An 18,627-nucleotide genomic window follows, 5' to 3' on the forward strand; every position below is an offset into this window, starting at 1 on the left:
CACACACACACACACACACACACACACACACACACACACACACACACACTGCTTCATTCCCTTCCAGACTATGAAATTAATTTAGATATGTTGCCTAGCTTCCCAGATCTTCTTGATAGCTGGTGGGGCATCCCAAAGCATATTATAGTGTCCAGGGTGCTGCCTTGTGTGCAGATGGTCAGAATTCAATCAGATGGTCAGAATTCAATCTTTCAGCAGAAGAGCAATGCATAGGAAAGGGAGGGAGTCCTCAAAGGCCAGGGTTCAAAGTCTTTGTGAGTCTGCCTTTCAGTTGCAAATTACCTCAGAGAATGCGAAAGCAAAGCGGGTTTATTCCAAAGCTCTGGGGCTCCAGGGGACAGCCATGTGGACCGAAACCAGAAGCCACTAAATTTTTTAACTATAAAAAAGGAAGCCATTTAATTAAACCTTTAAAATATTCTATTAATTTAAAATACTAAGTTTTCGATAATAGTTTGACAATGATAGTCTTGATTATTCCTATAATACATGTATATTTCCTTGCTCAACACTATATGAAGTTTTCTCTTCCTGTCTAGCAAAAGTCTTCCATATCACACTGTACACAAGAATCAAAAAGCTATATGCATACCATAAAACTTTCTAACAGTGGCAAAGATTTAGGTTTAAAAAATTAAAAGAAAGGTTTGGGCAGGGGCCAGAGCAGTGGTGTAAGCGGTAGGGCATCTGCCCTGCACGTGGCTAACCTAGGACGGACATGGTTTGATCCTTCGGCGTCCCATATGGTCCCCCAAGCCAGGAACATTTTATGAGCGCATAACCAGGAGTAACCCCTGAGCATCACTGGGTGTAGTCCAAAAAGCAAAAAAAAAAAAAAAAAAGGGAAGAAAGAAAGGTTTGGGCAGAAGACATAGTACAGCAAGCAGGCAAGCAGCTAGGGTGCTTGCTTTCCAAGCAGTAAACATGTGATCAGTACTTCGTATCACATACTGGCCCGCAAGATCCAACAGAAGTGATCTCTGAGTGAAGCACTAGATGCAAGCCCTGATAGTCTCTTACCTTAGTAATGTTTCTGGATTCAGAATCACTTTCAGATTCTGATTCAGATTCAGAACCTGAAGAACTTTCTTCTGCTGAGCTAGATTCAGTATCAGAGGAACCCGAAGTTTTTGACTTTTCACTTTTCTTCTTTCCATCTTCAGAATCACTGAAAATAAATGTTTCAGTATCAATTTTAAATCCCTTGTATACACAAGTAGCTTTAATAATTGAAAGATAGGTATGGACTCTTAGGGATATACCCTAGGAACACAAAAACGCAATACAAACATGTATTCTTCACACCAATATTCTTTGCAGCACTAGCTACAATAGCCAGAATGCCCTTCCACAGATGAATGGCTAAAGAAACTGTGGTACTTATATACAATGGAATATTATGCAGCCGTCAGGAGAGATGAAGTCATGGAATTTTCCTATACATGGATGTACATGGAATCTATCATGCTGAATGGAATAAATCAGAGGGAGAGTGATAGACGCAGGATAGTCTCACTCCTCTATGGGTTTTAAGAAAAATAAAAGATATTTTTTGCAACAGTCCTCAGAGACAAAGAGAGGAGGGCTGGAACTTCTAGCTCACTTCATGAAGCTCACCACAAAGAGTGGTGAGTGCAGTTAGAGAAATAACCACATTAACAACTATCATGACAATGTCAATGAGTGAGAGAAGTAGAATGCCTGTCTCGAATACAGGCAGGGGGCAGGGGAGTAGGCAGATGGGGGCATTGGTGGTGGGAATGCTGCAATGCTATACTGGTGAAGAGGGGTGTTCTTTTTAAGACTGAAACACAACTACGAACATGTTTGTAGTCATGGTACTTAAATAAAGAGATATATAAAAGAAAGATAGGTATTGGAGATAGTGCAAAGAACTAATGAACAAGCTTTGCATGTGGGAAGTTCAAGTGTGAATACTACATAATCATCCTCCTGGCACTGACAGGAGTGATCCCAAGCAATGTGCCTGAAGTAGACCCTGAGCATTGATGAATGTAGCCCAAGAAACAAACAAAATTCTCAAATGATAAATGCTGCTATTTGTCTATTTTGGTTATACATCAAGACCTTTATTAAAGAGGTATATTTCTTCAACAACTATTTCTCTTTTGTATATTAGAAATAATGAAACTGACTTTAGAACTCCAGATCATATGAATAAAAAAGATAGCACCTTTAACCAAATAAATCTTAATCTATTCAATTATATCAGATCATATACCTTACGAATGCAAAAGGGCATAAAATACTCCAAATATGTCATGAACAGAAAAAAATAAATGTTTGATTTTCCAGGAATACACATTAGATACTAGCACAATTACAATGTCAATGATAAATAACCTTAAATATTTATACATCTACTTTGCTAAAATGTACTGACAACTCATAGGTTGCTCTAAGAAAATTATTTACATATTCACAAATATGACCCTAGACATTAGAAACTGTTAATCAATTCAAAAGAGAAGTCTTCAAATTCTTTGTAGTCAGACTGAAAATGGAAGATAATCAGGTACTACAAGCTCTTAAAATACCAAATGATCAAATTTGAGTGCTGATGTTACAAGTTCAGTCATTCACTCATTTAATAAATAGTTACCAATTGCCCACCACAATATTAGAAACGATATATAACAATAGTTAGTAAGATTTGGATGATCTCATGTTTCCGTTACAAAGTCTAACCCCACTGGAAAATGTAGAAAAGCAAGGTGACAATGACAATAAAGTTACAGTTAGTATTAATGAAGTACTCAGTGTCAAGTGGAAATTTGAAGAGGGACCGCATAAAGTTCCTCAAGATTAGGAATGCCTCCTTGGGAAGACAAACATAAATTGCAAAACAGGAATGAAGCAGGTTGGTAGAAAGATAGGGAAGCAGTTCTCCGAAAAGATGAAATAACACTTGAGGTAGCCAAAAGGTGTTCTCTGCAAAGAAGAGAAAATGCTCTTTTATATTTTTTAAACAGTTAGGCTGGGGGTCTGGGGTTGGAGAATTGTAAGAATTGTGTGTGTGTGTGTGTGTGTGTGTGTGTGCGCGCATGCGAAGAATTTACCTTGTCCTAGGCAGTGTCAGGCACTATCAATCTTCTAATTTAGATATTTCAACACATTCTTGCCACATTCAGCTAGGTAACTTGTTCAAGGACACACAATCACAAGAGGCAGAATTAAGATGTGAACTTGTCTGTATTGCTCTAAAGACTAGTGTTCCACTATACATACTATCTCCCTTCAAATAAAAATACTTTATAAAATGTAAAATTAAAATTTAGCGGTTAATTGTTCTGAGTATTAGAGGTTTGGAAAACAATTAAAGCTCTTTAAATTTTAAAAATTATCATAGTTATGGTTTTAAAGACTCTGCTGTTTAAAAAGTCTTTCTGAACAAAATTTTAAAGACACAGAAAAACATGATGGGGAGCGGAGAGTGTTGAGTCAGAAAAAGAAGCAACATTTCTGAGAATCAATTTTTTGTGGAGGAAATATGATCGCTGCTCATTAAACCTGGAGTCATGGCAACATTTCAGGAGGACATGCAATTATATTTGAAGCCTGAAAAATAATGTTGTTCTTCCCTAAAAAAAAAAAAAAAAAAAAAAAAAGAAGGCAAGTCTTTATCCCAAATAAAATCTATTCTTACAATCATGAAAGAATAGAACATTACTGAGATTCTCTTTGGTGTAATAAACAATTCTTTTATGTTCAAACCTACGTAAAGAGAAAAGTCCATTTATAAAGAAAAATAATGGAAGTAATATGAGATAAAATTCAAATTTGGAGCACATTGACTTCAGTTATCTGAAAGTGCAGTAAACATAACTTCCTTTTCAAGAATTTGATGTATTAGTTTTGTTTTGTTTTGTTTGGGTCACACCTGGCAGTGCTCAGGGATTACTCCTGGCTCTATGCTCAGAAATCGCTCCTGGCAGGTTTGGGGGACCCATATGGAATGAGATTCGAACCACCATCCTTCTGCATGCAAGGCAAACACCCTGTCTCCAGGCTATCTCTCCAGCCCCAACAAGGTATTTTCTTATACACCAGAAAATGAGGGAGGTGCACCATTCCTAGAGGCACTGCAATATCAGGTCGATGTGCGGAGTGGACGGAGCAAGCTCCTATTCCAACTCCCAGCTCCAAAAATCCATTTAATATATTATCCTCGGATACAGGATGTATCAGATATTAAACTGATAAGAACAGATACTACACTTGATCTTAGCCAAAAGGCGAAGAAGCGATGTATTTTAAAAATTGTTAAAGATATTCTGATATTGAGTCAGAAATATAGCACTACACTCATAGAACAGTTCTTACAAACCAAGCAACTCCTTTTGCTGCAACAAGTTAAAGACGGAATATACTTAACTTTTAAGATAAGATTTTTTTAAAGGCAAAAGTGTTATTTTGTTATGCATCGCTCAATTTTGATGGGTAATTATTGTTTACCTTACTGCTTAGAGTTTCAGATGTTAACCTAATGAAAAGAATTTACTGGTAACTAGCTTTTTAACTTTGCAATGATGAAAAGCCTGTATTAATTTAACCTACAGATTTCATTTGTTCTGAACAGGAAAAACAATATAAATCACTTTTAAAATCATTAAATCCTGACTTAAATTAATAAAGTCATAATTAGGGCATTATGCTGTGTTTGTTATGGAAGTGGCAGGGCGAGCTGCTTTAATTACTGTCTGTAATAAAAGGAGCAGAGAGCGTACTGCGCACCAATCAGTGCTGTCAGCCACGACTGAGCTGGGCTGCAAGCTCATCAAAGGAGCGGGCAGCAGGCTCCGGGGAAAGGGCCATCATGTCTGCAGAGGCCACTCTCTGACAGCAGTAGGCAAAACAGACTCATGCAATCCAAGGTATTGGCCCCAATGACTCCAAATTTTAATGACACTTTAATACCCAATAATGCTGTTGATAATGGAAGATCTGAGAAAGCGCTAATGTTAAATATCTTATGACCGTCTTCCTTCACAGCCCTTGACTTCTAATATTTAGATCATAGTCTTTTTAATATAACATTATTTAGAAAAATCAATTGTCTTAGTTACATAATGGCAAAGTGGTGAAGGATTTAATTTTAGCCCTCAGCAAAATTGCTACAAAAGGTAATTAAGTGTTTCATACCTACTGGCTTGATCACTTAACTCAGCCTTCCAAGGTTATACTCATTTTCAAAGTGCAACCCAAGATTTGTTCAAGTTCAAAATGAAAATGAAGCATTATTAATAGAGAAATAACACGAACTAGTATTTCTCATTAACTTTACAAGATTTATATCTATTTGGGACACACCACACACTCAAATTTTTTACTCCGTCTATTAAAGAGAAAATTCTGCCTGGGGTAGAGAGTGTGTGTGGGGTGACATACCACAGAGGATTTTTCTGTTTCTTTCTTTTATTTTTTTAAAGAAATGATCACAGAGTATTTTATTGAAGGACATTCTGATAAAAACAAAACAAAACAAAACAAAAAACTAACCTCTGTCCTTTGGCTTTGGAGTTCCTCTTGGCTGATCTCTTGTTTTCTCCTTCAGATTCACTTCCACTCTCACTTGCAGACTCACTGGAGGAATCCCTACTGCTGTCATCACTGTCACCTTCCTCTTCCTGCTCTCTACTTTCACTCCCAGATTCACTCTCTAGAATAATAGAACCAGGTGCTTTTTAATTTATAGCCATAAAGATACAACATAAGGATACAAGAAATCTTTGTATTTGTCACAAATAAAGCCAGATACTGAGTCTCACTCAGTTCTGTCGGCCACAATTGCTCAGAATTTCCTATTTGCCCATCAGGGTCATTCAGCCCTCTGGAAGAATGCTGGAGCAGATGAGTATAAAATTACTCCACAGAGAAAGCACTCTTCCAATGAGCAGGAAATACACAGAGAGAAGATGAACCAATAAGCCAAACTGGAGAGTATCCTACTGTTCAAATTCGTGACAACCAAACTTTGGAAAATGCTTGTTTTTACTTATTTTTCATGCCAGGTATCGATTGAACCCATGGTAATCATTTATTACTGAGCTAAAATCCCCGGACCCTAGATAATTTATTAAAGAATAATATATCTATAAAGAAATAATTTCCACTTTCTCTATTAATAATGAAATATTACCTAGGGAAAAAAAGGTGACAACTGTTTATATAGGAAAGATGGAAGCAACTACTCCTAACAGCCCTTCTTTCCAAAAAAAAATTGCTAACCTCAAAAACAAGAAGCATAATTACTTAACAAAAAACTCTTGTTTTGGTTAGTATAGAAGTTTTCCATATGTTAAAGAAATGAAGCTATACAAACTTGAGACATAAATGAGATTTGGAACAACAGAAGACCCTACATGGTAATTCAATACTAAAATTAATCTAATCTCAGTTTTACAATGACCAAAAATTTCCAACAAAGGTGAATAAGGATAAAAACTTATTACTTTTAGTCTCATTTTGATACAGGTTAATGTAGAAAAAGAAGGGTATGGAGATAGATGAAACAAGACTGCTGAAGGTTTAAATAAACTTTACATTTTTATAAAAGTTACTTATAAAGATTCCAATTAAAGTTTTATCAAATGTAAAATCATACTTTCAATATACTAATAAGTGACAGGAAGTATGGATTAGATTCAGAAAAGCAAGTTCCTGTCATTTATTGTCATTTATTAGCTATGCCAAATAAGGCACTAGAAAGTACTTGGAAAACGAGACAGGAAAGCAATTGAAAGATTTCTTGTCAGGGCATAAACTTTACTTAATTCCACTTACTAAAATTATTTATAAACAGGCCTAATTTAGGTTTTCCATGTAAGCTGGAGTAAATAGGTCACAAATTAAGTAAACAGGTCACAAAACCCACCACTATCACTGCTGCTCTCAGAAGAATCCTCTTCCTCCTCAGAGTCAGAATAAAATTTCTTAGCAGAATTTTCTTTATTTGCTTTTCCTGCTAGAGTCCATTCTTTAGCCTGTGTTTGAAAACATGTAAAAATGTAAATAGAAATGAAGTTTTCACTGAGAATCAGTCTTCTAGCAAATGCACCCACTTAGAAATTAAGACCGCAATACACACAGACATTAGTCCAGGCATTAAGGCCAAGTCCCCTTTTCCATCTTAACAGAGGAGTAAAAACTCACTCAGTCCATTATGTTCAATCAACAACCCAACCTTATCTAGGTACAATTTAAAACCTTTGTATTCATGGGACTACAGAAGATTTAAAAAAAAAACAAAGTATGAGGTAGGAGTAATCAGCAATAAAAAATGGAAGTTTGTAGAGCAATATTGTTATAAATGAAAAATAACTAATATATACCACAACCATCTAGATAGCCTAAACTGAGGTAACAGTGAGCTTGTGACTCTCATATTCCCAAAATTTTATTTATCAATAGTCTTTAGATCTGTACATATTGTCCAGATCTATCTATACATATATATGTGTGTGTGTGTGTGTGTGTGTGTGTGTGTGTGTATCTTTCTCTGTCTCACTCTCTCACACACACTCTCACTATCTCTGATAATCCTCTTTATTCCCATCCCTCATCCACCCATAGCATGATTATTCAATATAGCAGCTAAAATATTCTACTAAAATCACTGTCTGATGAAATCCCATTTGGGTTGAATCCCTCTAATGGTTCCTCGTTTCACTCCAGTCCTAATAACAGTCTGTGCCACCCTCGCTGGCTATCTCCCTTTTTTCTCTCTGACCTCTGCCACTGTTCCACTGCCCACTTGGTTTCAATTACTCCTCGCTGTCCATTCAAATGCCCAGATATGGTCCTCACCCAGCTATTTCACTGCTATAATGTCTTCCTCCAGATCCCAACTTACGTTACCCCTTCACTTCCTTCATCTCTTTTCCCCAATGTTATCACAGGAAAATTTAAAAACCCCAGCCTTCCATGCCTAACATATTTTATTCTTTCTTAGCTCTGATCTACTTTTTTATCATAGTATCTATTGCTTTCTAACATACTACATAAAATGTTTTATTGTCCACTTTTACTCAAATATGTTTTGAAGAGTAAGAACTAAAAGCAAAACAACAGAGCCAGAGCGATAGTGCAGTGGTAGGAAGTTTGTCTTGCACACGGCTGACCCAGGACAGACTTGGGTTCAGTTCCCGACATCCCATATGGTCCCCCGAGCTAGGAGAGATTTCTGAGTGCATAGCCAGGAGTAAGCCCTGAACATCACTGAGTATGGCCCAAAAACCAAAACCAAAAATTAAAAAAAAAAAAAACCATACACAGATATATCTCAAATATGCCTATGTGAAAAGCCCTAAACGATTCTATGATGATGTTGATGTTTCATGTGGAGGTTCTGGGCGATACAAAGCTGTCTGCTCAGAGCTGACTCCTGGCTCTGTGCTCAAGGATCACTTCTGGTGGTGTGGTGAGACCATGTGCAGCACAGTGCAAGACAGGTAGATGTCTGACAGGTTTTAATACCTCTCCAACTCCATCAGAGGAAAAAATTTTGCTTTGGGGCCCACAGAGCTGAGTTTAGGTGATACTTCTAGCTCTGTACACTGGAACACTCCTGGCAGTGCTCTCGGGAGCATGTTCGGTGCTGGAGATCGAGCCCAAGTTTTGTTATATATCTCATTGAACTATCAGTGGCAGTGGGAACTCTGGGAGTCATACCTGTAATGGATCCCAGGGTAATCTGGGAAACATATGCCAAATGGAATCAGGCACATATAAGGCAAATACCTTATCCTCCATGCTATTTCAGTGAACCCTAAAATACTTTTAATATAGCATATTAAAAAAAACTTATATTGAATGGCTAAAGAAACTATGGTACATATACATAATGGAATATTATGCAGCCATCAGGAGAGATGAAGTCATGAAATTTTCCTATACATGGATGTACATGGAATCTAATGCTAAGTGAAATTAGTCAGAGGGAGAGAGATACAGAATAGTCTCACTCATCTATGGGTTTTAAGAAAAATTCAAGACATTGAAATAATTCCCAGAGATGAGACCTGGAAGGATCGGCTCAAGATATGAAGCTCACCACAAAGAGTGGTCTCAAATACAGGCAGGGAGTGGAAGAGGAAAGAGATGAGGCATTGGTGATGGGAAGGTTGCCCGGTGAAGGGGGGTGTTCTTGTTATGACTGAAACCCAACTACAATTATGTTTGTAATCATGATGTTAAATAAATTAAAAAAAATAGGGGTGTTCTTTACATGACTGAAACCTAATCACAATCATATTTGTAATCAAGATGTTTAAATAAAGATTTATATAAAATAAATAATAAACATATTATTTTAATAAATGTTATTCATCCAGAAAAACTACTCTCATTTTCAAGGAAGAAAAATTATAATTTTATTTTACTTTATTTGTATCCCCCATTTTTATCCAGTACCATGATTTCCAATGCTATTAATGACAATTACATGCATACATTGTTCTTATACCACACCTACCACCACCAGAGTGTCCACTTCCCTCCACCAATGTCCCAAAGATCTCTTCAATCTAACTCCTCCCCGACCATGTAAGCTTGATTTTATAGAAACTCTCTAGTTCTATTGCTTTTGGCCAAAATGTGTAGATTTTAAAGGTGATTACAAGACTTACTTATTTACACTTAACTGAGTTTCTATTATGTGCCAAATTCCTAAAATACACAGTTTGCTATGAAGAAATTTATAGCACATCAGCAATTCTTATTCAAGATTGGTTCTCAATACAGGATGCGTATTTGAATCACCTTAGAATATTTAAGATAGTGATATAAAAATTAAAGTCATTCACAATACAAAGGCTAATGCCTAGGATTCCCAACCATGATACTCATCTAATTGGTCTGGTGGTGCAGGTCTGACACAGGCTGCTTTGGTTCAAAATCTTCATGTCATTATAATATTGCAGTTGGGATGTGTGTGTAAAAAACACCAACTGAGAGGGCTTAAGACATGCTGCTTAAATAGATAAGGTTCAGTAAACTAGAAAATTACTATCTGGACAATAACAGAAAATGAATGAAAATTATTCGAATGCATTTGAACATGATACATAAGATCAGCAATAGTGCCTTCTTTATAAATTTTAAATGTTTTCCCCAATACAGAGTATAAACAAAGTTCTCCTCTATAAATTTAGCAAACACTAAAGTTCATATTTTTCTTAAATGTCCAAAATAATTTTCTGTAATTTGCTAAAAAAATGTTTTTTGGTCAGGGGTCAATGAGTAATCAAACGGAGTGCAGGCCTTCCTTGAACTAGGCCTGGAGTTTGAGTCTCAGTGTCATATATCTTGGTACCATATCTCAGCCTAAGCAGCACTGAATTCCTCGCACTAAGTACTGAATCATCAGGCCCACAGTCTGGCCAAATTGGGTACTTCCCACCCCCATACATACAAAAATAGATATCCAGTCAATTTATGGGGAGAAAGCAATCATTTTGGTTTTCTAGGTAAGACTAAATTCATAAATAAGGAACATTGGGCATTTGTGCTCAGAGGAACAAATTTTGACAAACCCTGAACCTTAAATTCATGAAGTTTAAGGGTTTAAAGGACAGAGCAACCATACTTAAATTTGTGTTACAGTCTTGTGACTATAATAGTTACATTACTATAAGCAAGAAAAGTAACTGAAGAAGAATTAGGGATGTGGATCAGTGGTAGACCACAGGACTTGAATGTCTGAGGCTCCATGGGTTTGATCCCCAGCACTGAAAAAAAAAATAGCAGTAGCAGTAATAGTAAGAGATGAGAGTTATAAATTAAAGGGCTGAAAATATGCTTTGCACAAGGGATGCAAGTTCAATCTCTGGTGCCATATTATCATTTGAACCCCATAGAATGTGACCCCTTGCACAAAGCCAGGCATAGCCTTTGAATACTGTGGGTACTATCCAAAAACAGAACAAAACAAAAAGAAAAATGGAAAGGAATAATAATAAAGAACAGAATGACAAATTGTAAGAAAAAATAAAAAATAGAAAAACACTAACAAAGGAAACAGGAAATCAGTAAGAACATAGAAAGCAATAGAGACATAGGAAACAGCACAAAATTCTAGAGGATCAAAAAAAAAGTTAGTATGAGAAATAAATGACAAATGTATCTGTCAAGTAAAATACTCTTGATATGCAAAAGAGTCTTTCTGTAACAAGGGGGACAGGAATTTTTAGAATACACAAAGGAAACTAAATGATCTTCAAATCTTACTGGTATAATATAAACATTTTACTTTCTATCCCAGACATGGAAGTGGGTGATTCAAAGGGAGTTCTTGTGTCAATTAACGTGAGTTCCCTATTATTTTAATTAACACATCAGACCATCTAAACCTAGACTATTTTTTTAGTAAGTTTGTGACCCTGTAAGATCCATTTAGTCAGTGTTTTATGTTTCACACGAAACACACTGATGTCACACTTTGGAGGTGATGTACAGTGAAAGGTATGAAAGATTATATGACCACTACCTTCTGCTTCCTTACAGCTAAAATTGATAGGAAAAATTGCACGTTATTTTTATACTTCATTGTACCTCATGCTATACAGTTGTAAGAATCCAACAGATTGAAACTGTTTTCTACATAGCATCAACAAATAGTAGCGGCTTCTCTTTAACTGGATTCTATCAGTTATAATTATTCTACATAATAAGCTACCAATTATTCATTTCCAGAATGTAGCCTGCAAAATGAAAAAGAAATCAATCTATCTCTGTTGAACTGGACAGGTGAAATGAACATAAGAAAATAGGTTATTTAAGTACTGACCCCATAAGGTACTTAATGCTTAGAAGAGCACATGAAAATGGAAGAAGCCAGCCAACCAACCAATCTATCAGCCAATATAAGGATACTGCTGAGACCAAATTAAACCGCATAGCATTTCTATCAATTTCTGAGAAGATAAACTATATTTATTTATTTAATTTTTTTAGAGGAGTGGGCCAGCGAGGAGGAGAGATATGGCTGAAGTGGAAAGACGATAAAAGGATGGCTTTGCTTGGGCCCAAACATTATGTACCCATTAATGAAAAAGAACAGAACCCATAAAACAACAAGCAGGCATAATACGAAATTAGGAGCGAGAGTGCATCTGTGAAAAGAATCAGAACAAAGAACAATCTCTTCATGTTCTAGCATCTGACCAAAAGTTGCAAAAATAAGCTGCTGCTTGTACAGAATGATTAGGAAAATGTAGATCTGAGTAAAAACCATCAACAAACTTACTTACAAGGAGAAATAGGTATGCAATTAGTTGTAATGACTTTAACATTTTAAAATATCATCTCTAAATAGAGATAATTTGTCACAAGATGAAAATATCGTGCTAAGTACAAGGGACAGCAGATTTGCAAGCAAGCTCAAGCTTTCTTTCATATTGCATAATAAAATGTAGTAATAACAAATACAGGCTTTGCCTTACCTCCATGCTTCTATTAAGTTTGACTTGGCAGGGCATTCTTTTGGTATAGAAATGCTGTTGTTATTAATTTAATTATGGACCATTTTTTGGGAACATTACCAGACCTTCAAAGTAAGCTACTAACTCCTATATCAAATGTGGACATTCTACTTCTAATAGTGGAAAAACCTGTATGAACAATGAAACTAAACAATCTGGGCTGGAATCCCAGTTCTATGACCTACTAGTTATGGTTCTAGGTAGGGCAATTTATTAAGGGTCTCTGAGCCTTAGTGTCCTCATCTGTAAAATGGAAACAAACCATGATTTTTGACTCATTAGTTTCAACAAGATGATGTCTGTTAAAGATTATCAAAATACACTGCCAGAGTTTGGTAAATGGAAACATCATTAGTTATCATTATTTCTGGCTAAGCTCCAAAGTCAGGATATGAGTATATATTTAAAAATGCATTTCTCAGAAGAAAAGGATTGCATGGTTACTGCCATTATATTCTTTTACTTAATATAAGAGGTAGACGCTTGTAGCCAGAGGATAGTACACTGAGCAGGACACTTGCTTTGCATTCAGCCCACCTGAATTAGATCTCCAGCAGACCACATGGTCCCCAAAGCTGCCAGCAGTTATTCCTAAGTACAGAACCATGAGCAACCTAAGCATAGACACCTGCAGCCCAACTACTGGCACACACACACAAAATTACTTTATTGTACATGGGGGGGGGGAATTAACTGACTTAATGGGAATTAATGGTTATTGCAACAACAATAACCTCCAATTATTTTAATCCCAGATTAATGCATCTTTTCAAACAGAAAAGTTTCCAAAATATAATACTTAATTTTTAAAAATCAACTCTACTTTTTAATTACTAAAAGGCAGGGACAGTGAAAGAGTTCAGTGGTCAGGGTAAATCAAACCTAAGTTTGATTGCTGGCCCCTGCACACCAGAATGGCACTACTGTGCACCAGAGTGGCCTGGCTATGTCCTTGAATCACACCTGGGTTGCTCAGACAGCGCCCATCACCAGTGGGGCCAAACAGCACCACACTGTTGCACCCAAATCTGAAACATCTGGTCAGCTGGCTGAAAATACTGGAGATTGGCCCCCAACTCACTGAGCATTATTTGGGAGCCCACCCCTCATTTATATATCTGTATATATATATATACACACATACATATGTGTATTATATTTTATTTATTTATAATTATATTGTATATATAAACCACTAGAAGGAGATAGGGGATATAGCTTGATAGTAGAGTGCATTTAATCTCTGACACCAATAAAACAACAACGAAGTATTAGCTTCATTTCATATAATCAATCTCTAAAGACAAGCAGAAAATCCTTTCTTCTTAATTTATTCATATTAAAAATTGGGGGAAAACATTCTATTAAATTAGCAGTCAGCATTTTTTTTACTATGTAGAAAAATAGTACTTATATAGTGGGGTATTTTTTTATGTGAAAAAAACATGTTATCCCTTTTAATTGTCCTTTTCCAAGGATGTTTTTGGTACACAATGCACCCTATTTATATTTAGACTTCACTGAAAGATGCAATTTTCATTAGAAAATTCAAAAGAACACTTTGTATGATTTTTCTGTAACAGATCAGCAAAAATTATATAGAAAAACATCAACAGGAAGCTTACTGAGCTCTAAACAAAAAGAGAAAAAGCTCAATTCAATGAAACTAAATACCTTAGAAATTGAATCTACACAGCTACAAATGCAATGCCACAAATGTGGGTAGCAGTGAAGCAGAGAATTCAATTCTCTATTTCCTTGAAGAAAAGGAACAGTACATGTACAATGACATAAGAATACTATAATATTTAGTTCCCATAACAGTGAGCTGTATATAACACATTACATTTAGAAATACCAGAACAATTTTCAATTTTCAAACATCCCAAAAAGCTTTTATATAAAATAGTTAATCTAGAATTGCCTATTGCCTTGACAAATTAATTTCAGAAAGGTCAACTTACCAACTCAATGACTTCTACATTTCGAACTGATGGGTCAGGCGCCACCTCTGGCCAATTAGATAATTCCAGGTACCCCGTAGCTTTAGTGTTGAGAGTATGTGATAAAGTGCCAAGCTGGAAATGATCCCTATCTATTAAAATAGAGGAAAATATGAAATAAACAATATGCGCTGTATATAACAGAGAACAATCCTAATCAGAACTCAAAGTAATTGGTATATTACTTCAAATGTCAAGGAGTAAACATAAACCAGGAAGCTCTTCATAGGTCAAAAAACTGATTTCAGCCCATAGATTACAATAATCTCCCCCATAATGGTCAATAAAAAAACTAATCAGTCAGTGTGTTTAGAGGTGTTGCTCTGAAATGTAGCTTCTCTAAAAATTACTTTACTGTGAATATTAAGAATGACAGCACAGTTAAACAATCCATATACATGTCTTGGCATAAACACATCCAGAATTTTAATAGTTTTTCTACAAAACTGAACTGCTTTTTATTGCTGTGTAACAATTAAATAAAAAGCAATATGAAAATTAGGGCATACAATCATTAAATGCTGTCTGTGTAGCTGCTTGCTAAATTGATAAAATAATTACTTATTTTAAATAAAGGTGGAAAAATTTTGTCAACTTTCACGTCTGAAAAATAATTTAAATATGAATGATTATTTTTATGAAGCAATTTTTCCTTTAAAAACTCTGTTAGTGTATGGAATATGAAATAAATTTCAAATTACTACTAAGGTAAATTATGATTCTTAAGAAATAAAGCTATAAATTTAAAATAGAAAGGTCAACATCTGTAAAAATCTAGCTTTTCTCGCACTCTCTCTTGAGCATGAGTTTCGTTCCTCTCTTATCCTCTCCCAGCCTCTCCTCAGAACCTCCAAATAAAATGTTTTTACTTCAAAGAAACAAACAGTTCTTATTTACTGTTCCATTAAACTGGTATATATAAAAAGAAAGTAAAAAAATTAAAATCATTTAGGCAAATAAGGTTTATAAAGTACAAACTAATATAAAAGTTGCTCTAGAAAAGCAATGAATGAGTAGAAAATACATTGTTCTTAGACACTTGTATCTGCTAATTTATACCTTCTGAGATAAAATTTTAAAATATTACAAATGGAGCAAAGACTATGAATTTTTTAGCTAACATATCGAGCAGTTGTGGTCTGATAATACCTTTAAAAGGAGATTCAAGCAGTGGTGCAGGTTTTTGCGCCAAGAAAATTTTTTTGGCATATTTACTTAAAGCTCCGCTCTTCTCATTCGGAACAATAAGCTGCCTAATAAATCTTGTGCGGTCTCTGATGTCGTAGTTTTGATCATACTTGCCGAGATTTAATATGTACTGGGTAAGCAATTTTGTCTGTTGGAAAAAACAGAACAAGATGAGAATACAGTTATTTATGATTATTGATAACTCTGGATAAACATATTTAAAGAGGTAATAAAAATGAATGGTTATGTCAAACAAATGTTGTTCCATAGGGAATATGCATTCCTAACGCTGCAAATGGAATTCTGAAGCCAAAGCACATGTCCTCTTCAGTATTGGGGAGGTGAATGCTGAGTACTGAGAAGCAGCCATGTGCTAGATTATTAAACTGCTGAAGTGGAAAGAAAGGCATCATTAAAAAAATAATCATATATGGCAAACCCGCTGAAGGGTCTACGTGAGAATAATGAATGTGGAAATACAACTAAAAACATGGCACTCAAAACTTAATCGGAAAAATATGCAGGACATCAAAACATCAGAGAGTATTAGGAGGCTGGCAAACTGCTTCTCCTGAGGTGTGTTTTATGAAGAGATACTGTCCCTGGCATAAGCAGTGTCTGCACTCTGACTGCACTCAGTTACTTTACCCTGAATTATGACCCATTAAAGCAGACACATGAATCACTGAACTGGATTACTGCAAATTATTTGCAGTGCATTTAGCTGTTACTTTTTCATAAAAGCAAGCTGCTGATGCCCTCTAAAAACTAGGATAAAAGACTCCTTCCATTTTCCCCCACACGCTGCTTATAGCCTCGGGTAATATTGGTCATTTATTTATTTGTGTAAGGGAATAACTTATTATAGTAGCTTTTATACTGTAATAAGATTTCTAAGTCAATTTTTAAATGCAATACATTAACATATATTGAGATAATTTCAATAATAATTAAATCACAATTAGAATGTTTAAAAAATAAGTTTGTATTTTAACTCTAGTTATTTTGCTAAAAAAGCATAGCTTTAATTTATAAAAGGTCCTAAACAAACAGTTATAGCATTAGGATTTATAAATTAAATTAAAAATTAAATAGGATTCATAATATATAAAAAAGATAAACATTAGAACATCTTATAGATTTATAAATAAAAAATAATATCTAAGAGAAAGGGAAGTAATAGGGGAACAGAAATTAAGAGTGTCAGATATACTAGTAATGTGGGTGATTTGTTTAACTCTATACCCAAGCTATAGACTTAACACTACTGAAAACATGGAATCTAATTATAATCACCAAACTTTATAATTTGTCTGTTAAGGTGGCAAGCTGGGGCAGTTGGGACATGAGAACACTGGATAAGTTGACAAAGAGGAAAGTTGACAAAAGTGGGATGACTAGAACACTGTGTACTTAAAATTCAACTATCAACAACTTCGTAAATCCTAGCTCTTCAAATAAAATTATAAATTAAAATTAATAAAATCTATCAAGTCAAACACAACTAAAGATAATTCTAGAATAGTAAATTAAAGCACAAAAGAGGTGTGGTGGTAAATTTGTTAACAATAATAATTTACTGATTTAAGTACAAAACAACCTTCTTTTAGTAGCAATCAACTTCTAAAAGCTAGTATTAATAATATAGAACCTGGGGCCGGAGAGATAGCACAACAGTAGGGCTTTGGCCTTGCATGCTGACGGATGGTGGTTCGAATCCCAGCAACCCATAAGATCCCCTGAGCCTGCCAGGGGCAATTTCTGAGCATAGAGTCAGGAGTGACTCCTGAGTGCTGCCGGGTGTGACTCAAAAACTAACTAACTAAATAAGTAAGTAAATAAATAAATAAGTAATATAGAACCATAACAAATACAAGTAAAAATATTAGGAGAAATATTTTTGGGCTTTTGCTGCCCTAGCCCTCAAGAGAAAATGGTAAGAGTGCTATTCTGAACTGGACTGTTAACCATCGTTGTCCCCGAACTATTAGACCTAATCTGTTCAACTATAGAAGAAAACTTCAATGATTGATTTAAAAAGACAACCTGCAAAATACTAAAGCAAATAAGTAATACAGCTCAAGACTTTTATTAAAGAAGTGTGGTATACTGAACTCTGATTAACTTGCTGGGAAAAGACACACATTGGTTTTCTCAAATGTATACTGAGAATTCACAAACGGGTTAACACAGAAGTCCATCGGAATGCTGATATACAGCATCTGTGACTAAAACAAATCAAAGAAAGTCTGTCTGTTCACAGACGTGCTCTTTTTTGAATGAGTGGAATGGATTCTGCTTATGTTTCTGATTAACAAAATTAATGTTAGGCCATTAAGATATTTAGATACATTAATAGACAAAACTGAGATAGACATTTAAGATACAATTTTAATAGATCTAAAATATCTTCTGTCATATTGCTGAACTTATGAAGTAATTCTGTTAAAATTTACTTTCAAAAATAAAATCATTCTAAAAGTACAGAAGTATACTCTGTACAATGTTGTATTACAACATAAGCAGAATAATTGCATTTTTAATAAGTTCTAATCTTTTCTAAAGTATATCTCTAATACCAAGCCACTGTTTTATCTCTTAAGAATGTATTCATGCCATTATGATCAAAATAAAAAAAAAAAAGTATTCATATGGTCTTACTTTATTGAGGTACATTTTTGGGGGCATTTCCAACTACTTCTAGAACCTTATCTTAAATAAGACTTTTTCAATGAATTAAGTACCTTTACTGTACTGAACAATCTGATAATCTCACAGAAAATTCTGCTTTCTTTGTGGGGGCATATTCAGAAGCATTCCCTAGCAGGCTCGGGGAACCATATGGGATGCCGGGAATTAAACCTGGGTTGGCTGCGTGCAAGGCAAACACCCTACCTACTGTGCTATCTCTCCAG

General features: G+C 35.2%; 1 protein-coding gene and 1 non-coding gene across 2 annotated transcripts in view; both read right to left on the reverse strand.

The window, feature by feature from the left end:
• Positions 1 to 18,627, reverse strand: part of AP3B1 (adaptor related protein complex 3 subunit beta 1) — a 239,500-nt gene that overhangs the window by 89,671 nt on the left and 131,202 nt on the right. The window contains exons 16-20 of the mRNA XM_049766041.1: positions 15,674 to 15,860; positions 14,486 to 14,616; positions 6,917 to 7,025; positions 5,542 to 5,701; positions 1,042 to 1,189 (exon numbers count right to left, since the gene is read on the reverse strand). Coding sequence (XP_049621998.1) covers positions 1,042 to 1,189; positions 5,542 to 5,701; positions 6,917 to 7,025; positions 14,486 to 14,616; positions 15,674 to 15,860 — 735 coding nt within the window. The remainder of the gene's footprint in view (positions 1 to 1,041; positions 1,190 to 5,541; positions 5,702 to 6,916; positions 7,026 to 14,485; positions 14,617 to 15,673; positions 15,861 to 18,627) is intronic.
• On the reverse strand, positions 4,100 to 4,290 carry LOC126002912 (U2 spliceosomal RNA). Its single transcript, XR_007493509.1, has one exon. It is a non-coding gene; the product is annotated as a U2 spliceosomal RNA (small nuclear RNA).

The sequence above is a fragment of the Suncus etruscus genome, chromosome 2 (assembly GCF_024139225.1).
Source record: "Suncus etruscus isolate mSunEtr1 chromosome 2, mSunEtr1.pri.cur, whole genome shotgun sequence".
NCBI classification, from domain to species: domain Eukaryota; kingdom Metazoa; phylum Chordata; class Mammalia; order Eulipotyphla; family Soricidae; genus Suncus; species Suncus etruscus.